We start from the raw sequence: 23,479 nt of genomic DNA on the forward strand, positions 1-23,479 counted from the left end.
TGTAGTTGCAGGAATTTAGGTGCTCAAGTGTATAACATGGGAAGTGGCACTTGAAGGTGTTGTGTATTCACATGAATTGGGGGACTCAAGTGAATAACACGGGAAGTGGCACTTGAAAGTGTAGGGTATTTACAGGAATGTTGGTGCTTGTGTCAATTCATGTGAACAGAGACTGGAGCCTGCAGGATATTTGCACAGAAACATTAGGACTGACAAATTAGTTTTTCAGGTTTGCATAGTTGTCGCAGTTGCAGAAAAGTGTTCTGTATATTGTGACAAATCTGAGGATGTTCCCCCTTATTCCCAAGGGGGAGACCTTTCCCATGGGGCCCTGGTGGTGCCTCCACAGTACAATGGTCCCCCTGGGGGTGGTGTACTGAGGGAGGATCATACAGGGAAGGAATTCCCCTATGGGATTGGGGATGACCATCACCAGAGAATGCAGTATCCACCAGCTCTACTGCCTCCAACTCCTCTAACTTTAAATCCTCCTTCCCCCTTCTTAGGCAGAGCTGATAAATTGTGTTGTTGTGTCAGTCCACTAATGATAACAATGAAAACTCAACTAATACAAACTATCTTGAATGTAGCTCTGGAACTAACTTACATGACCGTACTGAGGGACCAGATAATGCAAAATATTGTGCATGTAGCCATGCAAGGCCTTATTGTAAGAATGAAGGTGGCTGATGAGACCCATTGGAATTTGCAGGCCAGTTCAAAACATTTTTTCCAACATAAGGCCTAGTTAATGAAAAGAAATTGGCCTCTTTCAACTTTACCAATATGGACAGGTGCTCAAGTGAAGTAACATGTGCCTGACAACTTAAAACTGCTCGATGTGCCCAATTCATGGCAAAAGACAGGTGTGCCTAAAAATGATGTTTTCATAAAGAGACAGACAGCTGCATGTTACACTCATTTCAATGCAGCACAGGACTGTGATCCAGAAATCTGAAGTGAAGCCAAGCACTTTGCATTTGTCACAAATAAAAAAAGTACTTTTCAACATTCAAAATGACATAATTTAAAAGGACTTGTGTCCCATGGTAACCTTTGGCCTATGTGTGACCAATGCAGAAACAAACACTCATGTCTTTTCAACTAATATATTAAAGACTTTACTTGTGGGCAGCAGGCCCAGATGCAATACAAAATGTTACATGTCAAACACATTGTGTTAATTTAAAATGCTATCCTTTCAGAATTATGTTTGTAGTTTGTTTCCCCACTGAACTGCTGGACAGTGTATCTGGATCTCGGACCCCAGAGACCTTTGGGGTGATGCATACCAGAAATGCAGGTCTGTTGCAGGAAAATGCGAAGAAATACACTTTTGGAGATCAGACTTATGCAGGGGTCAGGTAAGGAAACACGGGCCTGACCTGTCTCCCAATAAACTGTGGATTAAGCTTCAAACAAGCAACCCTTTAAGGCACTTAATTGCTGAGCTGGAATAACATGGAGCCAAGCAGATATCCAAGTCATGTGACTTTGGATAAAATGAAACTGCCTGGATTTTGGAAACTCAAGGATGGCCCATATTATGTCTTGCCATTGTATTAACATTGTACTTCTTTTTCCTTAATAAGAGGAGAACCGTGCACCACAATGAGCTCATCCGGGATGCATATTAAAGATCAAAACAAGCTTGTCAATTCTATGTAAATATTAACCACATGCCATGTGTGCAATTTAATTTAGAGATGATTGCACTACTCCTAATAAGAAAAAAAATGAAACTTGGTGAGCTGATAGAAAGCAAAATTAATGTGTGTTCTGTGAAGTGTGATGTTAATAAATATTTCAGCTCATGAGTAAACCATGAAAAATGATAGCACCTCTCAGGAAGGTGCATAAAAATTAGTGTTCCCATTCATCATAAATTGTATAATTAAAAAATATATGTTTATGCAGATATCTGAAAGCAGAACATAGTTGCTATGTAGTGAGATTCTAAGAAATCCAAATGTAAAAAAAAAAATTCATTTGAAATGTTGGTTCTATACTCCCCATTATCCATATTCCATACCTCTTAAAATTCCTTGTCCTATGGCTGGCATAACTGTGTTACAGGTCCTGCGGCTACAGGCCATTTTTACCGGCACAGTTATTGACAGACCCGTAATGAGGCCCATTGAGTTCATTTCCCAAACCTTATCTTTCAAATAAAAAGCCCAAACAAAATTCCCATTATATTCCCATTCCCTGTACCTTGCCTTCAAATCAAAGGGGTCATATACAACTGATGAGGGGGCCTGGGAGGCTGCTGTGAGAAAATATTATTGTGATAAACCAAGCAATCACTGTGCGGTTTTAAAGTTTGCTATCTGTTGATGTGCAAAGAAATCCTATGTGTGTTTTGACTTAAAATTCAACCTGTGTTGTGGTAACTGAAAGTCTATCAAGAAATATATGCCAGTCAATTGGTGCAAGTAATTTGCATTTGTGATTATTATGTTGTGGCTGGTGTGATTGTGATTTGTTTATTCATTGTAGAAATTTAAATACACATAATTATTTTTATACACAGGCCTGGTTGTTAGCTTATTTGTGATAAAGAGTCTATCTGCTGAATGGTATTATATAGGTTAGAGGCCGAACCAAATTAGAATCTGCTTAGCGCTTTGTTGTGCGACACCTTGATTGGTGGGGAAGGAACTCGCTGAGTTGAGAGTGACCATCCAATAAACCGGGACAGCATATAGCCAAACTGACCGGCACAACAACACTGAAAAAACATATAATATAAAGTGTTGTGCATGTATCTTGAAAGATGGTGCTGTGATGAAGAAGATCACTCATGAGCAACCGAACAAGCGGTCTAGTTTCCAAAGGCCAGTTATTGGCTCTAGGCAATACGTCAGTCCAACACGGAAGTCCCAACGGAGTTTAAGCTTGGGCTCAAACAAAAGCATCGGAGAGATGTGAGAGAAGGAGAGTCATCCACGGAACCGAATGAGAAACAAAGCGTGGATGCCTGAATGCTGCTGTTGCCTTCAGGAGGGAGACACCTGCCCTGGGACCACTGATACTGCCAAGAAGGAAGCAAACAGGTATGTGGGTCATCCAGGAGCTGAGAGGTCCGAAGAAGCATAGGGGTTAGCTAAGGAGATGGAGAAAGCAGGTGTGGGACTCTACACCAAAAAAGAAACAGTTGTATACTTGGCAAGCAAGTCAACCAAGGGGATACAACAGAACAGTGCCAGTCTGGATAACGGAGATAGTCTGGAACCCTCAAATGACTAAGAGACAATTAAATATTGTAGAGTGGGTCTCAGACCCTGAAGCAAATGAGAAAGAGTTGCACACTTGGTAAGAAGTGAACCAAAAGGGCACAACGCAACATTGTGGGCCTCGGACTCACACCCTTATGTGAAACCAAAGTTTAAAGCCAGAAAGGTCTGGAACCACAGGAGAGAACAGAGAAGGGAGAAGAGATGGCACAAGTGAAAAACACATGTTTTACAAGGGAACCAAACAAACCCACATGAGAGATTAAGGATAAAAAGGTCAAGAAAGACTGAAAATAAAGGAATTATATTCTAAGCCTAATAGCGGAACGTGTAAAGCTGACAGGCTACTGGAACTTTGTAGCTGATAAACCATTCCTTCTGAGATGTATGAGTGATTTATAATTAAAGGAAGCCTAGGGGAAAGCCTAGGGGAAAGGAGCACAACCCTAGCATTGAGATCCTTCACTTGGTAGCAGGGCATACAAAGCTGGTAAGAGACAGGAACTGTGGAAACAAACAGTTCCTCGTAAGTTATTCAGAGTTATTCAGAGACTTAACATAAGAAGGAATAGAGGGTAAAGGAGCACAACTCTAGCATTGGAATCTGCATTTTGCACCATTATCTTGCAGTACATTTTTCTATCATTGAAACTGGGAACCTTTCTGTTGGTTGGAGGCACAGCGAGCACTTTTTTGTTATGAGAAGAAATGATCCTGTGAGTCATATTAGATTTAGTGTTAGGGACAGAAGTAGGTTTTTGTGACATGACAGTGACGGACCTTTTTGTTTCAGACTTCCTGACAATCTCATTAGTTTCCATTGAGTAGCTTTAGGGATAAAGAGACATGTTCCAACTGATTTATCATTATAAAAAGTCTATACCCAAAAACATGCCACCATTGTGTCCAAGATAAGGGTGCCTTACTTCTGCACCCTTACAATATTTATGTCCATTTCGTGAAGTCTTTTTTGTCAAGTCGTGTTTTCTGGCCTGGGTGAATGTGATGGTTTATGTCTGTTTAGTTTATATTGGTTTGGGTGCAGCTATAGGTCACACGGATCTCAGACAGTGGTAAAGTCCTGTTAAAATTGGTTAGATCTGGGTTGTTTGAGATATGTATGCAGCAACAATCAATACAGGGAATTCTTTCCCTCCCCAATCATCAAAACAGGCCCATCTCTGTACCTCCAAAACTATCAAGGACCACATTGACTCCCTGGCTCCTGCTCTGGCCAACTTCTGCAACCACTCCTTCGCCACTGGAGTCTTCCCCTTACCCCCCTGAAGCACTCCCTTGTGCACCCTCTTAAGAAACCCTCTGCCGACCCGTCCTGCCCGGCTAACTATCGCCTGGGCAAACATTTGGAAAAGCTGGCCATCTCCCAGCTAAATCTTCACACTGAATCTGCTGGTTGTCTCCATGATCATCAGTCTGGCTTCAGAGCTGCCAGAAGCACAGAAACTGCTCTCCTGAACATCCATGAAGACCTGCTCTCCAACCTTGATTCCAACACCACTTGCATCCCCATCCTACTTGGTCTCTCTTCTGCCTTTGGCACAGTCAACCATGCCATCCTGCTCAACCGTCTCTGTGATAACTTGGGTATCACATGTCGGGCCCTTGCGTGGCTGACTTCTTTCCTCTCTGATCGACCCTCCAAGGTTCAGTTGGGGTCCTCCTCTCCTCCATCTCTATCTCTAACTGTGGTGTTCCCCAGGGGGTCTAACCCCTCTCCCTGGCTGTTCAACAAATACCTGGCACGTCTTGCCCACCGCATTGCTGTGCTCTGCCCCAACTTCCAGTACTATGCAAACAACACACTGCTCATCTTCAAGCTGCCCTCAGCCACCTCTTCTCCCTCTCTCATCTCTGACTGCCTGTCGCCATCCAGGAGTGGTGTGCCGCCAATGATCTCTGCCTTAATGCCAGTAAGACTGAGATTCTTCTCATCAGAACACCTGCTCCCTCCTTTCCTGTCACACTCAGGCCGGCCTCCCCTGGCCCCCTTCCTGCTCCCACCTGTGAGGCAAAAAACCTAGGGGTAATCTTCGACTCCACAATCTCTTTCTCTCCTCACATCTCTGGCTTCTCTAAGAAGTCGCACTACCAGCTGCACCTCCTCAGAGGTATTCTTCCTTTACTCCCCCTCACCCAGAAGCTCACTGTCTCCAGATCTCTGGTTCTCTCTAGGCTGGACTATTGCAACAGCCTCTTTCTAAATCTGCCTGCTTCTACTCTGCGCCCTCTGCAACTCATCCAGAACACAACTGCGAGACTTGTTCTTGGCCTCAAGCCCAGGGATCGTATCTTTCCAGGACTGAAATCTCTGCACTGGCTCCCAGTGGCTGCGAGGATTAAGTTCAAACCCCTCTGCATTGTACACAAGGTCTTCTGGAGCCTCAATACCAGCAGCTCTCTGTCTAAATATCTTCCTTCTCAACCTCTTCGCTCATCCACCTCCAACTCCCTTAGGGTCAGTCACTTCTACAAGCAACGAGTTGGTGGTAGATCTCTTTCCTCAGCTGGGGCCTCCCCCTGGAATAGCCTCCCTGCCTCCCTGAAACTTGAGGAGAACCATCTCCGGTTCCGGAAGCACCTCAAAACCTTTCTCTTTGCTTCTGCTTTTTCTCCTCCTCCTCTCCTTCACTGACTTCCTGGCTGAAACTGAAACTGCACTGGTTACCTGGCCACCCTCTTATCTCGGGCCCAGGTCCCTTCCCCTGCCAGCTGCACACCTGCATTGCCCTCCTGGCTACCCCCACACTTAGGGACTGTTTTCTGTATCCCTACAGTTCCACTACCAGCACTTGACACCTGATGTCTCCACTTACCCTTGTGCTTGCCACCAGCTGGCCGTACTTCACTTATTGTTATTATCCTTTATCCCATGTATTGCACTTTCCCCCTCCCCCTTCTTATGCACTTGCATGATCCGAATGACACCTGGCCTAGTAGGATCGTTGTTTGTCTTCCCTCTGTTCCCCCTCCCTTGCCTTGAAACACTTGTGTATAGGCGCGTTATAAATGCCATATTGTATCATATCAATCAAAATCGCAAAACCAATATTCCTTTTATGTTCATTCTAGCCCTGTCTGTGACTCTCATATAGAACCATGTAGATCCCTCACCCCTGTGCCATAGATAAGCCAAGAATCAGGCTGGTGTGTAGAAAGAATATATATTTATTAATGAATAGGAAAATTAATGTGTGCACAAAATCACAAATCGCACCACCTCACTCCATGGACTGATTGTCCTTCCTAACACTCCCCTTTTCACACAAATTGAAAACACTAGTTGGTTTTGGATAACTCAGATCACAGACACTTTAACCCCACAACATGTACAGTCAAAATACTTTGCATGGGGTTCACATTTAATAACTTCTAGCACCTTGAAAAATGACCAGTTAATCTGCTTGACACTATACTTTACATGAAGTTTATTTTACATAAAATAATATGCAACACTTTTCTACTTGCAAAAGCAATTTCACCCAGTGCTGTGTATTTTTAATCTCCCTGTGAACTAAGCAATGGTAGCAGTGTTGGAGCACAACAGACATTTAAAAACAGAACACTTATAATATATATAGAAGCCTTCTTCCTTTACCACAGTGCCATGAAGAATCTATCTTCAACCAGGTGTCACTTTCCTACTCTCAGTAGAGAGTATGCTTTTCATTCAAGGACTCCACTTTAGTTAATTTTGGCAAAACACTTTTCTGCCCCAACACAACGAAAATCGATATTCAGTTTACATTCAGCACCCCTCCGCTTTAAGGCCGGGTCTGATGAATGGCAGTTAGGAATTTTGTTTGACAATACCCCTTTACCTTTAGGGAATTTTGGGGTTGGCAATGAGAAACGGGAATACCCAATTAATTTAACAGACTAGATTTGTATCCCTACTGGAAATGATGTTGATCTTGAATTTCAGCAAAATTACCCCGTGTTAGTTGGCTATAGTTAGTTAAATTATTATTTATTAGCAATACTAAGGATCTACTTAGTTTACCCATCCAATTAATAGGGAAGATATTAAATCAAACAGATCCCCACAAGTCTAGGTCTGGTTGGATAGGTTACTTACATAGAATCTCTCTGGGTTTCATGCTCAGGAAAATGACCAGTATCTGGTCAGACTCCAACCTCAGTCATGGATAGCCTCCAGCATCCATCCCCTGGATTTGCATCTCCATGTATGTGTCCCAGCTTCTTTCTTTGTTTCCTCTAATTCCTGTCTCCCATGCAAATGTATTGTTCCAGCATTTTGCAGTAGTCCCACTCAGATGTTATCAGGCAGCTCCCCCAATTTCCATTGGGTATCACCTTATTAAACTTTAACTACTCCCACAAAAATGGATATGTTATGAGTTCCCAGCTCATTGGCTCTTAGTTGGAACTGGACAACTGTTCTCCACCCCCTTAACTCAGGCCTAGCCCCTTTTGTTTGATTTTTCACTTCAGTTACCAAGCCCAAATTCAGATAGGGATCGGTCCAAGCCCTTGAATTTACATTTCCACACATTTTGCACTTAAAAGCTATGTAACAACTTTCTCTAATTTCTAAATAAACCTAACACTATATACATATATATATATATTTTTTTTTTTGTGACTTCTTATCATGACAGACTTCATGAAAAAAGTCTCATGACGGCACAAGTTTGCAGGTTCAAATGAGAATTTTTCATGAATTACTCAAAAATGATAGAAGTCAGTGTCACAAACTGTTACATACTGTTAAATAATTATGTAAACTACTATCTCCCAAAGTCTATGCTTCGTGACGTTTTCTGGGAAGTCCTAATCACATTTCAGGTTGTAGCTCTTGATGAATTCTTATGAGAGTTGAATAATTGGATGTGGATTTTCATGATTTTTCACCGATATTTGAATAATTTCTGTGTGCCTTATGTTTCCTGAGATAATCAACAAAATATGATTTTCCTTCTGCACCTATGGCATTCTATTAATTATTTACATATTATTAGTTCCAATCAAACCGCACATTTCGTTTCTCCACTTAGATGTGGGTCCAGCTATCTGTTTCTTTTTGTTGACGCAGGCTAGTATACATGCATTAACGTTCTTGCCAAATCAAAGGTCCGGGCCATGGGTCTCCTGATACAGATGAAGACGAGTATACCCACTCCCTCATGTAACACCATCTGTTGTCTGTCAAATGTCCTCAGCTCAGGGAGAGGCACCACAAATTTGGGTTTTATTTTCAAGGATTATTCAGAGTTCACCCAATTAAGGGCTTCCTTTTGTTTTAAGAGGGCCATCTGTTGACCTCATACATCCCTTCCTGGTCACTGCTGTGGCTTCAAATTATTGATTTTCAGATAGAGAACCGAGCAGAGCCTCTTTTAGCCTTGCCTCTGATGGAGTTTGGGTGGTGAAAAATGTCTTGTGAGCTAACCCAGCATTTCTATAGAAACATCTTAGCTAAGCACAGCTCTTTGTTCCTATAAACAGCAAAATAATGAGGCTTTTATTTTCTAACTTCTTTCACATAGGACTTGTACCAAGGTCATGAAATCCAAAATATATATTTTTTCCATTTTCATTCTCACAGGTTCTTTTAAAACAGTTTTGACAAGCCACCCGCTTCCTTAATATATGCCTTTAAATTTACTTCTGCAGTGTTTCATTTTCCATGTTCCCGGTTTCAAGATGCAGAATGCACACATTTCCATGGCATGTCTGTTTTATCACAGGAAACAGTGTTTTCCTGTTTTGCAGTTTGAACATTAATTGCTAGCCTTTTTCTCTGCCAGTCCACAATGTGTTCAATGCTCTGTACCTTTAGGCCCAACTTGGCCTGGGGCACTTAATTTTTGTCTTGGGGCTGCATCTACCCGACAGGGTGCCACTTTTACCCTGCACATTTCAGAGTCTGTGGATGGCTGTTATCCATGGCGGTAGTTCTAGTTCTAAGGGCAACTCTTCTGTGGATTACCACCCATGCAAGAGGCAAGCTCATTAATTGCCTTTTTGCGCTATGTCTGGCTATTCTGAGCAATGCAGATATATTTGTGCTACAGGGCATGTGGATGACTAACGCGCTGCTTATTGATGGATATACAATTATACAGGGAACTGCAATGCGAAAAGAGTGTAGGCATACCAATGGTTGGATTGGTAATTGGTGTCAGATCAAATATATTAATTGTCAAGTTTCTTCTGCATAGTGTGAACACTAATGTGCTATCGGTAATTGTAACCATTCTCTTGGGAAAGTCTTCATTGAGTTCCTTATTGCCAATGTAAATTCCTCCCCTGGGGGTTATTCTCTTGGGTCTATATTTGGTTAGGTTGAGCCTATCTTGGCAATGTCGACACGTGACTACCCTGGCTTTGAGTTGATGCTCGAAGGAGATTTTAATGTATCCTGTCCTGAGATGGAAGAGCATGTCGAAGGGGATGTTCACATTGGTTTAGATAATGGGATCTTTGTGTCCTGCTTTATGGACACTTTTGGATTAGGTATGGTCGATCCTTTACCTATGTCACCTAAAGATAACAATTCTTATACTAGGTTTATTGGTAAATCTAAATCGAGGATAGACTATATTTGTATTTATTTTTATTGTATGTAGCGCTTTAAGCTTTGTTACAGAGAAGTAAAAAAAGCTTTGCCCTAATTACTGTCCTTTATTTACTAAAGTCCGTGATCAGTTGGTTCAAAAATGCCAATTAAATATTTTGGATGAATCCACAGATCAGAAAGAATTGGGATTGGTTGGTTGTAACTTGCAGGGGAATAGGTCACGCTGGCCAGTAAGAAACATTGAGAGTTTAATAGAGCCATGGCCGAAACTATTGATTTGGGTGTGCACACAGAGAGTAGCTTTTATGAAGTTTATAATTGGGAAGTGAAGAAGACCTTGGAGGCTGTTAAAAGCCTAACTATGTGTCTTGGCAATGTTCAAAATAAAATTGTTTACTCCAAGATAAAACCTGGAGGAGTCTTTGATGCAGCTATTGCTGTTAGAAAAAGGATATTGGGTTCCGACATCAGGTATTTTAGAAAATGTGTAATAGATTTACCGTTGAGACCCCAGCTCATTGACCGCACTACACATAAAAACTGGGTCCTCTCGCATAAAATGTCTATAAAATATGTTAACTGGCAGATAGTGTTCACTGCTTGAAGAGATGGGGACTGTCAAGCATTTTGGCAATACGTTAACAAACGCATGAAGGGTAAGAATAACCCGGAAGCCAATCTTATCCCAGAAGAATTCTGTGCCACCCATAACAAGGCCTTCTATTATAAGGAGCTGCTGACCATGATTACGGGTGGATGGAAGCACCCCGGAATTCCCTTGTTGGTTCTACAAGAGAGTGGTATACTTTTGATGCTGTGGATCTATTAAGAATGATTATGAATATTAAAGTCCTCTGAAGCTCCTGGGCCAGATGGCATACCCAATGTAATTTTGAAAGACCCCCCCTGCCTCTGTTGGGCCAACTTTCTGCAGGGTCTCTTTAGAAAAAAAGTGTATCCAGGTGTTATACCAGACAGTTGGAAAAAAGTTCATTTAGTTACAGTTTTTAAAAAAGGGGACAGAGGTGACCCAAAAAATACCCTCTCTTGACACAAACGGAAACCATTTCTAATACCTTCTTGATTTGAGTTCTTGAAAAGTTAAATGAGAGGGTTATGAATAGGGGCCTTCTATCTTGTCAACCAACTGGATTTAGGTAGGGATCTGAAACCCTGCATAATGCACGAGTATTGATGCATTCGAATAGGAACACTCTAGCTGTTAAAGGTGCAACACTGTATGTGTGTTTCATCGATTACACTGCAGCATTTGTTTTGGTTTCAAGGCCTAGGCTGTGGAAGAAACTAACAACCTGGGGATGTGATCCTACACTGCTTCACTACATTGTACAACTGTATCAGGATACAACTCTTCCCACAGGACGTGATATGGATGGGCAGACACCAGCAAATATAACAATGAATTGTGGAGTAAAACAGGGATGCGTGCTGTCTCCTCTACCTTATAAGCTTTATGTGGCAGATATGGGTAGTCTTACACCATGCACAAATGCCCCCCTCATATTGGAGGCTGCATGCTCCCTTAGCTCTCGTATGTTGACAATACCATCCTATTGGATAGGGCACCTATAGGATTACAATGAAGTCTTGAATCTCTGGTGGAATTTTCCAAGGACAATGAATTGGTTTTAAATGTGTCCAAGACCAAGGTTATGGTAATTGTGGACTTAAAGGTGAACCAGTGTTTGGGTGCTTGCTTCCCACTACTTCAAGGTCATACATCGGCAATCAGGTGGGCCTGTACCACCTCATGGAACACCCCACATTACCCAAACGAAAGCGGGGAAGTCCCACTTCTCCACATAAACTGATGAAATGTGTAAAAAGCACATCCAATAATCAAAATGAGTTGTAAGCGAGGATGTAAAGGCCATGAAGAAAAGAAAAGTAGGAGAACGACGCCCTTCCAGAAGAAAATAAAAGAAAGAATTGGATGACAAAACACCATTTTTTGGTGTGGAATTTGTCTTCACGGTCACTTAACCACTGCGGGCATTTTGCACAGTGCTAAGCACCATTCATGCTAAATGCATTAAGAACATGTATGTCCTATTCCTAGCACTGAGTATGTGTTGCCAAGAATGCAATAGTCCCTTTCTCAGCAGTTGCGGTAAAGCAATAAAAGTCTTGTTTATTGAAAATGTTTACCCTGCACCTTCCCATACTTAAAAAACAAAAGAAAAAATAAAGAATTGCGAGAAAGTACTAGTTAGTGTCATTTTTAAATCATACAAATACTTTGAACTGCACATTTGGTTCAAGTCGTTATAGGGGCACTTATTTTTTTTTCCTTCAGCTTTGTCAGCCTGTTGTTTTGAAAGGAGTTTAATGAAGAGATTGCGTTGCCATGATTGCATAGGATGCACCTGTCAAGAAGAGACTATTTTCACGAGTCCTAGTTTTCTGGATCGTGCGTAGCAAGCTCATCATTTCACCAGCACTTATAGATGCGGTGCAGTGTTTCTGGTGATTTCAAAAGAAAGAAAAGGATGTATTTTGGGCACTTATCACCATCTTTCAAACTGTAATCATACAAAAGGGACCGTGTTGAACGTGTCTCCCCATCTTGACCCGAAGAAATGCTGCCCTCCCTCATATGGTTGAGCTGCAACACATGGTTGGATTTGTAAGGGTACAAGATAATCAACCACAATATACCTTTTGAGAGTTTCTTGCCAGGTTATTTATTATCCCCCTTTTGTCGGCTATTGGTTGATGCCTTTTACAAGTGATGTAGATTGTATGAGTGGTGGCTTCTGTTTTAAGAAGGTTTCCACCAACAATTTTTGCCTCATCTCAACCCGATGCAGTCTACCTCACTTTGTGCTTCTCTCTTGCACATGGAAGCTAGGCTATTGTTTATACTCTCCTATCTTTTCACTGACTAAAGTAGCTTCAGATAGTTACATGTCAAGTTCTTTATAACTCTGGTGTCCAGTTTGGCCCTTTTAGACCTAGGTTGAACACCATCCATGAAGGGGAGCTTCTTTTTGTAAAACGTGTGCTCACCCTTGCTGCTAAGTCTTCCTCTCTGGCCACCTTCTCTATCTTAGATTTCCAGCTGAAATTCTTGTTAATAGATTATGATAAGTATGCACATTGCTCAACTATTTTCAATAAGATTCCTTGCCTTAAAAATGTATTGCATCCTTCGGTCTCTCTTGTGATATCTGCTGCTCACTATCTGGAGTTAATTTCGCTTATTTGCAATATATTAATGTTACAGTATTCTGGATGTGTTCCATGTTTGGCTATTAAATTATAGTAATTGGCATATGGCATATAGAAAATGTGTGCTTCTATATTTTAAGCAGGTTTTTGAAGGCCTCCATGAAACCTTCACATATGTCACTTGTATGGAAATGGTATTAGGTTGCCAATAGGAAGCAGGTCACCCCTCTATATTGCAGCTTCAGCATGCACCTGCTATGCTGGACAGTGAGCTCTATTCTAATCTGGATTTGTATGTTTGTGTACATAGGCTTTACTGAATATTAAAACAAGCAGTAACATTTAAATCTTCTTAAATAGGATATATGCGGACTAGCTCTGCCAAATTGAAGGCATGCGAGAAGTCTGTAAAAGCCTGGTGGCTTATTATTTTTCTCAAATAGCTTGTGAATGATGCATAGAAAATGTTCTGCGGTAAGTCCCTCTTGAATTTTACTTATGGCTTGTGTTTCCTCCATGCAAACAAAACGCTGTTAAGTAATTTGGCTTAGAACATATACCCAATAAACACTGATTCTTTTAGGTCTGTATAATTTCGGGTCAACTGTGGTATTTGTATGTAGAAACAGTTTAGCTTATGCTCCATAAATTCGAAGAAACAGCAGTTAAAATAGATCAACTGTGGCGTGTATTCACTATGAGAGAGCACCAAAGGAACATTCTCTGAAGATTTCCATGGCTTATGTTTCTTCCTTGCTCAGCTGCCTTTTTGTAAAGTTTTTATTAATTTTGCAAACATGCCTACAGGGAAACAAAGTAATAATTGAATAAGTCATTTGTGACCGCTTTGCTGTTGGTGGGCCAAATCATTGTTGTACCATACTTTACTATGACTGTGATATCATGCGTGTATATCCCAGTTCCAGTTTGAATTTATTTATTTATCTTTTTATAATGCGTCAGAACCCGCAGGCACCCGGGCGTACAAAGATTTGCTAAAAGCAAACAGATCATAGGAAGAGAAAGAATATTTTTATCTAAACAACATTGTCTTCCCCCTGCATTGTCTTCCCCTTACCCCCTGCACTGCGGGACTGTGTCTGTATCCCTACAGCCCCCCTTCCCAGCATTTGTCTGCACTTATCTCGCACTTGCCACTAGCTTGCCCTTGTTATTTATCCTGTATGCTATTAACCATGTACTGCACTCTCCCCTCTCCACTTCCCCCTTGCACTTTCCCTTCCCCTCTACCCTTGCACTTGCGCGATCTGAATGACACCTGGCCTAGTAGGATCGTTGTCTGTCTCCCTTTGTTCTCCCCCCCACCTCGTCGCGCCTTGAAACACTTGTGTATACGCGCGGTACAAATGCCATATCATATCATTCAACCGTTTCCTAAAAATGTGCAGGTGTGGAATCATCGTTGGCTCCACATGCGGCTTATTCCATGTTACAGCTGCTAGTGCTGGAACAGAGCGACCGCTTTTGTGATGTATTCATTCTTGCTCCACAATTTTGTTTCTGATATTCCTATTGTGCATTTAAGTGCCTTTTGCTAATCCTATCCCCAGCATGTCAGTAGTTCTTTGGCTGGCTCCAAAAAGTCCCATTCTCTTCCCCAAAAGTCTTTTCTTTATTTGCCTTATGTCCTTGGATGCCCCATGATATATAAATCATGATTCTGCTTGCAAATGAGTGCCCTAGCTAGCCATACTGACTTGGGCATTGTTGTAGGACATCCCCTTCGCTTTTGAACATAGGTTAAAACCTCAGAGGAATATTCAGGAATAGATTGCTACCATATTTATGTTAACAGTAGTAGAAATGTTTTATTTAGCTCAAAACATGCGCCAGTAAAGAAACCAGATTCAAGGCTCTAAGAGAAACAATACAACAGAACAATCCAAAGAATGAACACATAAACCTAAACACATACAATTAGATAATATGCGAGCACATATGATAGGATGTCCTGTAATTTGATACTACTTTTCCAAGTTTTATAAGCTAAAGATGCAAGACATTAACCCCTGTAGATGCAGTAGAACATCTTAGTTGAGAATTTGACCGAAATCAGCTGTGAACCATCCTGTGGTTTTAAAATCCAGCAATATGGCAACTCCAGATAGTGTATCAAAGTACAGATTGTGCCTGATGGTTGTGCAGTAAACAGTAGTGTAATTATAGGAAGACAGCTGTAGATCTTCAATTCGCAGATAGCAACTTTACTATGGAAGGGCAGAAATGAACCTTCAGTCCACAGGAGAATGACCAGTTGCCATGACATTATGTTATCAGATAAAAGTACATTTGTTTTGGGTAAAGCAACATCAACTACAGAAGGACAAATATCCTACTTGCAAGCAGCTAAAGTGAACATATGTTTATGGTAACAATGAATGTGTAATCTCTTCTGTTTAAGAGCACACACAGCAACAAGTAATTTGCTTGGACTAATGTATTGTCACGCTAGATCTCAGTTGATTAAAGTAAACATCCTTGAACAAAATGGTAGTACACATTTGTTTCCTCAACTGTGCCAACGTTAAAGCTTTAGATTGTTTATTCTTTTAAAGAAAACCACTTTTACATTTGGCTGTTTCGAAGCAAAGCCACCCATTTCCCAACTGTCGTCATGTACATGTTGGAGGACTGTGGCAATGTTTCTATGAGAAAATGTCGCCTTGGGAAAAAATCGCCAGGTACCCGATTGTATTTCTCTGCACCTCTAAAAGCCTTCCCCCACTTATTCTAGGATGGGTATTTATTACTGTTACACTCCAGTCCTAGAATAGTTGGGGAAAGTGCTTGATTTTCTTCGGAATGCAAACTCGGGAAATGTTCCCCCTTGCGACCTCCTCCCAGCGTCTTTATCACTGGATACCGTGGCAATCTGGTACACTGGCTTGAGTACGCGCATTCCAAACATTTTGCTGATGACGCATGTTCCAGCATCCTAGCACACTGCAGAGTTTGATTTGCCCTTGAGCCGTGACACCGGCTAGTAGATAGCTGCTTTTTCAGAAGTCGCTGATCATTCAGGGGACTTTTTCAAAATATGCTATTGTGGTGAGCTTAGCTCACGTTCGTTATTGGACCTTCATGGGCAAATGGAAAGCACAAATGTTCTTTACAATGTAACATGACTAAGAGCTTATGCAGCCAACTTTAACAAGTGGATATCCAGTATCTCATCTGCCCGGCCAGGTAAAAGGTGAAGGGTGAGTAGTGATAAGGTGTTCAGACTTAAGTCTAAGGTGGATAAAGAAGTCCAAACGTTGACATGGGTCTCAAGAAATAAGTTACAGTTGATGGTCTGGTAAAATCTCGGCTAAGCGTTGGTTCCCACTGGTAGCCATCATCCCACACGCTTCTTCCACTTACCCTTCTTGATTGAGTTCCACAGTCAGCAGGCAGGATTTTTCCCCATAAAACCAGATTTCCTATTTGGCCTATCCTTTTCCCCTTGGCACCTCTGATATTACTGAGGGTCCGGGTTATGCAAAGGTTATAGTTGCCCCGACTGCTCTTGTTCCTCTTATTGGCTCGAGGTTACTCTCCCAAATGACTTGCCTGTAGCGGGAGGGAGGCTGGAAAAGGGGAAGTGGGAGCTGGTGGACAGCCCCACAGCATAGAAGGCCTGCTTTACAGCAGCCATGCAGCTGTGTCAGTAAATAGACGGTTTTATAAATGCCTTGGACATTGTTAGCAAAGAGATTGCTTACTTTAAACATGTTATCCCCCCCCTCCATTGACAAACAATCCTTTAAGATTCCTGGTTTTATGGTATTTGTTTATCTCAGCATTTCCATGTGTGTTTATCCATATTTATTTTTTGTTCCTTCCACCTCTAGTCATGCAGTAATCAGATGAACCAATTAAATTAGGGCTCCAATGGCTGTCATGGGACTTTGACCTGAGCTGAGCTCTTGAAGAATAGCTCTTGAAGAACAGGCCAAGCTCCAATTTCACCCAATTCGTTTTGATGCTGCTGACAGGAGACATATCTCTGCAGTCATTTAAACAACTTAAAATGGAAATCATTCCTAATTTAGTCCCTCCATTATGTTACATTACGCTGGCAAATGATTGCAAAATTGTCGGTTGTGAGAGCTAAGTAATACACCTATCCTTTTGACAGCAAGCATAACGCTTTCCTTCTGTATTTATGTGCAACAATTAGTAAAATATCACCCTGCCTAGCAATTTCCTGGATTTTATTTGTATTGGTATAGGGCGGAATTTTCAAACCGAGATTTGTACCTCCCAATCACTCTTCATTATTGTAATTGGTTATTTATAACGCGCTTAATAACCAGAGGTTTGTAATCGCGGACCCGGGGATCGAACCTGTGTTGCTCCACATCGTTTTGCTTCCAAGACCGGTGCGTTGCCCTTGAGCTATACTTTCGAGACACTGTCCGACTACACCGACAAGAGTGCATCTCATGATAAGAAACCCTTTTCCATAAAAGCCCTACCGTCCCACACGAGTACCCAACCATGGTCTACACCCTGTTAACGATATGTGGGAAAGGAGTTTTACTGTGGGGATGTTGCTTTCCTGCCCCTATAGTCAAAGCTATTTCAGCCTTTGGGACCCACTTGGGTTTGATGCCCACCCTCCGCCTGGGAATATGTGATGAGGACACGCTGGGGATTGGGCGGGTGATTTTTATTTGATGCACATACTTTGCCTGCCTCTAGTTTTGCTGGTATGATTGAGGTATGTACTGACCCAGTAGTTAAAGGCTCGATATTAATGAAGTGCATTTTCAAGCGCTCTATTTGTAGAAAGGCAGAAGAGGTGGTTATATGTAGTAATTCATTTAGGACTTGCTGACCTTTAGGCACCTCTTTCTAGGCAAGTCGGATGAACACTCCTCCACTGCTCTAACAAGTAAGGCTATGTCAGACCCGGGATGGGTCATTAGTTTTGAGTGCAGGATGCACTACAGTGATTACTGTGGTATTATGTTACCTTACTTTCAACAGTAGGAGCAGTTGGTCATGACACACACTTTGATTTATTTTTTGCTGTCATTTGCAAGCATACACTTGGGGTGGGCAGCCAGATGGCCAGCTGACGATTGTGACACGTCGAGACACCCTGAGTCACCATTCCCGTTCTATGTGCCAGGTAGATGGAATTTTGCGACATGTGTTATTGAGTACCATTGGCTACAATTGTGGTGCGCTTCATTTCCAGTCAGTTGAAGCACCAACATGGTACGGTTCATGTCCTAATTCCATTCGGTTGATTTTTGCTCCCATCACGTTTCCTTCGCTTTTGCATTGTTTTGATTGCTTTGATTTATTTATGCCCATTACTCAATGATATGGTCTTATTGAACTATGTGATTTCGGTGACATTTTGTCTCTTTTTAACCATCAAATATGTAATTGCGATGGTGGGATGTAACCACTGAATGCATTTTGTGACATTTCCACACGGTTCTCTAATGATGTATCGTTTTGTAATTGGCATGGGGTTGCCCTTGCACCACAGATTGTTTGGGGTCCTGATGTCCTTCTTAATGACATGCACAGCTTTATGCCCAGAGGATGGACCACTGGTCCGAAATGCATAGGCTTTGTACCTTTTTGGCATTGGCCGCAGTATAGTAGTCAACATATTGAATACAACCTTGTTTTGTCTCAACAAGAATCTCTAGTTATGTATTTTGTTCAACCTAAGAATACAACAAGATCACTAACACCATTAACGTACATTGCACTGGCTCTTTAGCTAGACTAAGGGTGTGCAACCCGCACCGCTGGCTTTCACTAGCCAAGGTCCACAGTTCTGCTCAGTGCGCTAGCCATTTGGATCTGTTGCGATAATCTTTACAAGGCCACTCAACTTTTGATCTTTACACCTTTGAAAATAGGCATGAGAGGTGATTTAAGTAAAGATGTGCAATGAGAGGGTTAATTTAGCCTCCAGACCCTCAGGGTGCCTTTGTCCACTGAGTTTTATTAAGTTACAGTAGAGGTGAAGTGTATGGGAATAAAAACGTGTTTCATTCCTTGGGAGTAATAAGGATTCATACGTATCAAGATAATAGGTTTATTTTAAATTTGCCAAATGTGAAGAATCATGACGGATAATCTATTTGTTTCATTAGTCTCTTAATGGCCTAACCACTGAATTTAAAATACTTCCATAATTTGCCCAGAAGCTACATCTTGACACTAGAAACATTTGCAAGCAACTTTTCAGAATCGTTTAAATTCCCTGCATCACTATGGGAATACAGACCATGGAAAGACAGACGTACGCTTTTAGCAAACAAGTTGGTGAACTAAGGTTTTATTTTATATTTGATCACAAAAATCTACAATTACCGTAACTGAATAGTCTGTCTTGGATTTGGTTGGAACAGAAGACATGAACATTCATTGAGACGCTATGCAGTAAATTCAGGCAACAAGTCACAAGGTCGGTTTGCATACAGGAAGTCGGTCAGTTTTGGCATGTAACCTTTGATTATGGGCGCTTAATGATCGAAAAAAATGTAAACTTAATTTGTGTGCAAATGTAACTTGATGGGTAAATTTATGTGTGCTTCATGGGTTCACTCTACTATTGGCCGGCCCTTGCATACAGTTACCAGTAGGAGAAGATTGACAGTCCACATACGTGTTCTATTATATATTGACTTTGGCCATGTTACAGGAGAGACTGAAATAACAGCATTGCATGTGCCCATAATTAATTAAAAAGCCTACAGAGTCAGTGATGTTGCCAGTAGATAGCACAGCGAGTAGAGCGTTTGCTTTGACATCTGTGCAGAGCCTGCTGATGCAGGTTCGAATCCCGGCAGGACCAAACTCAGCCTTTCATCCTTCCGAGGTTGATAAATGAGCACCACACACTGTGGGTAATAATAAGCAGTGCTCAGATACTTGCAGGTTCGTAGCGCTATATAAATGCTGAATTATTATTATTATTAAGCATCCACTAGATCACTAAAACAAGCTTAAAGTTCATGAGCGCTTCATTTCATCAATACCAAGTGCATCTCAATGAAAATGATGATAACAATCAGCATGCCTGGATTAGCGGTCGCCATAAACTGAATCTCCTACCCTCAATAAAAAAGGTGGCTTATTGTTGCCGCAGAAGTTTAATGCAGCTACAACACTAAATATTAATCAGCCTTGGCAATACAACATTGAGGAGAGTGTTAAGCATTGAGTGAAGGCCTCTTCTTGTGGATTGAGCGCACAAAGGTGGTGTCCTAGTGAGGTTGGGATGAGGTAGGCAAATGCACACACTACCCCGAGCATGGGCTAGACACTCTAGAAGCTGGATGGAGGATGGAATTGCCACTTCTCTAGAGTGTATTACTTCTCTGTCGGCATCAATAAGCAATGAATGCAACTCCATTCTAAGCATGAATCTTGCACAGTAGAAGACCAATACCAGTTGTGAATCAAGGAGGCACAGCGTCCAGTGCCCATCCACACCACCCAATGGATGATCACACATTGCATGCTGTGAAGCCTCTGCCGTCCCGCTCCAATGTGCTGTCATTTTTTCAAGGACGGAGAGCCACGCACACCTTCTTTATGCTGGCATATCCTTGTGTCTCCCCCTCCTCTCTACAATGAAGGCCAGGTTTCCAAATCCCTCCAGTGAGCACACTTTTATGGGGGTCTTGGTAAATATAAGGGAAAAGCTACATTTTTCAGTTACTATGTAAGCGGTCTGCTTGTTTCTCGCTGCAAAACTCTTGTGTAGTGGCACACGTCTGTCTTGGCTCCTCCTACATGCATCCTTTTGCTACAGCAAACCCCTCTCTCCGGTCACTATAAACTTTGTGATGGAAAAGTCACACTGGAGCGTCCATGTAAGCAGTTGCTCCTTCCCCGTCAGCGTTGTATCCTGGCAATCTGCTGTCTTGTGAATGCCTGCTTCGACATGTTTATGCTAATTTCATGTACCTCTATCAAGAGCATTCTTGTTGTACACTGAAGTAACCCACCCCTGCCCCCACCCCGAAAAATGGCCAACCTGGAATATCACTAGCAAAAGAAGGTGCGATTCCCACCAACCTCGTAGCACCACTCCACCGCCTGCGATTCCGATGCCACCGGGACATTACAAGTCCCGGCAGCCCGGGATGTCACGCGGTGGAAAGTGTATAAGTCACTATTCCCGTAGAGTCTGATAGGGTTACACGGTAATAGGGACATGGAAGCAACAAAACTGTTGCTAACGGTGCCAGTTCTTCTGTGAAAACAATGCCTGCAGGGGCCGGTGCTCCCAGCAGGTCAGTCTGGCGGTCCGGAAACAGTGCCGGGACTATTCTACCAGCACCCTTATTTCAGGACCGCCAGACTTGTAATGAGGCCCACTGTTTGCATGTGTAACTCGTTTAGTCCCTCACTTGTGTTTATGAAAAGGGGGGAGCACATTATCTACAATTCCACTGCATTTTGACACACAGTAATGGATTGTGTTCCCTCCTAACAGTTTTAGTATGGGAAGTCAAATATGGAGGTGCGAGTATGAGGATCACCCATCACTGAATTGGGTGAGGATGGCAGAACCTGCAATATTAATGAAGTTCAAACATATTTCAGCGAAGCCTGGGCCCTGCTTTCTCATCTAAGACGGTTCCTCATGAGCAAGACTTTTCAAAAGCCTTCGATCCAAATTGCTGGTCCAGACATTACAGGATTTTTAACATTACAGCGTAGGCACTGAAGTGTATCGCTTGCTTCAGATTTTAAGTGTGATATATCGAATGTTGAATTTCTCCACGCCTCCATCAGCCCATAGGCATCAAATGTGCGAAATTATTTAGTTTCTGACTTTTACTAATATGCCTTTCCTCGAATTCCCATGATGGTGATATTACAGTGCCCTCACATGTGCGACTTTCAGAGTTTAGGAAAGTGAACATTTTTGTATATCAAGTGAAATCAGAATTGTTCTTACAAGTATTTTCACTCCATTGCATGGTTGTGTTAATAAATACACGAGACGCAACAGCCTGTCCTGATCATTTTAAGCACTGGTTCCTGGTGCAAGGCCCTTCCCTGATGCTGCATAAACACCTGTGTAATACACCCACACCCACATATGCGGAACATTCCATGGGCAATACCAATGACCTTGAGACCATTATAGCACAAATGAGCAGGCAGAACAATAGCAGTCATGGAGGAGTAGAACAGGAAGAATGTATTTAATATCCCTTTGCTGTATCTCAATACCACATTCTAGCCAGGAGGCACAGGAGAGCTTTACAGAAATCACGATAAACAAGAGGATGTCATGAACCGTTCAGAGCAGAGCAAGGAAAGGGGTGCAATGAAGAATTAATAGGAGAGTAAGGAGACGTATAAGTGAGGAGAAACCCGATGCAAGCCATGGGTGGGAATGTAACCAAGCTAGGGTCTAAAATGAAGGTTGTGAACATCTTGCAGAGGGAAAAGAGCTGTGACAGGTCTTCCTTCCTCCCAGCCACCCCATCTATACTCCCTAACCCCACAGCATGAAGGAAATCCGCATCCCCCCAATGGTGGATATCCTAGAAAGGTAACCCCACCTACCACAGTATCCAAGCTCACATTCCACCTGCCGATAAAGAAGCCACCACCTTCTATGCACCTCATTATACAGTTCCAACCCAGCTTTTTGCATCTGAGAACCCCCAACAATCTGTTCCCATTCACCGAACATGGCAACTAGTCATCCGGTAGACAGGATAACCCTTATATTTTCTTAAGTGGAATGTGTAACACTATGGCTTGTTTTGTGGTTTGCAGGTGTTTGATTGCCACTTCCTATCTGATGAAGTTAAATACATCCACAATGGTTCTCCACTCTTGCAAGAGGATACTGTAATGCTGCGTGTATACAGGTAAAGAAATATGATCTCAATACGCATGTACTGCCCTGTACAAATGCTACTACCGCTGGTAATACTTTTCTACTCCAATGCACAGACCTAAAGTCATATGTAATCTACCTTTCTCACAGGTGTTTTTTTCATTGCCCAGGGAAGTGTTGTAGTCAATAGGATTTACCTGGCAGTTAATGGAGATGACTTGAGTGCCAGCCTTGTTCACTTAAATCTGTAGTATCTAATTGAATCTCAATGTTAGTAAACATGTACACTCTTTAAGATTTGAATAGCTTTTTTCTGATGATGTGAATTTGAATGGTGCACGGTAGATGCATTTAACTTACTGTGAAGAGAATCGTTAAAGGACAAATGCAGTCTAATATATTCCTTGCAATTAACTAATATGGCAATTTGCTCACTGTTTGCTACTGTTATCTATGTTTTAATTGACTAATTTAGTGATCTAGATTATCCATTGATATTGTTATACTAATACATTATTAAACCTATGGAATGGGCCTGGGGTACTCTAGAATGAAGTGCAAAAGAGTAACGGAAGTAAGGCAGACATTGTGTTATCCGCACCACCATGACTACTGGGAGAGTGTATTGCCAACACACTGTTG

At 42.0% G+C, this 23,479-nt stretch overlaps 1 protein-coding gene across 6 annotated transcripts in view; it reads left to right on the top strand.

Annotated features, from left to right (window-relative positions):
* LOC138545302 (FRAS1-related extracellular matrix protein 1-like) overlaps positions 1–23,479 on the top strand; it is a 1,530,918-nt gene that overhangs the window by 197,649 nt on the left and 1,309,790 nt on the right. For all 6 annotated transcript variants that reach the window (XM_069642060.1, XM_069642059.1, XM_069642062.1 and 3 more), the window contains one exon: positions 22,774–22,868. In XM_069642060.1, coding sequence (XP_069498161.1) covers positions 22,774–22,868 — 95 coding nt within the window. The remainder of the gene's footprint in view (positions 1–22,773; positions 22,869–23,479) is intronic.

This window comes from Ambystoma mexicanum, chromosome 1q (genome assembly GCF_040938575.1).
Source record: "Ambystoma mexicanum isolate Mex_15411 chromosome 1q, UKY_AmexF1_1, whole genome shotgun sequence".
NCBI classification, from domain to species: domain Eukaryota; kingdom Metazoa; phylum Chordata; class Amphibia; order Caudata; family Ambystomatidae; genus Ambystoma; species Ambystoma mexicanum.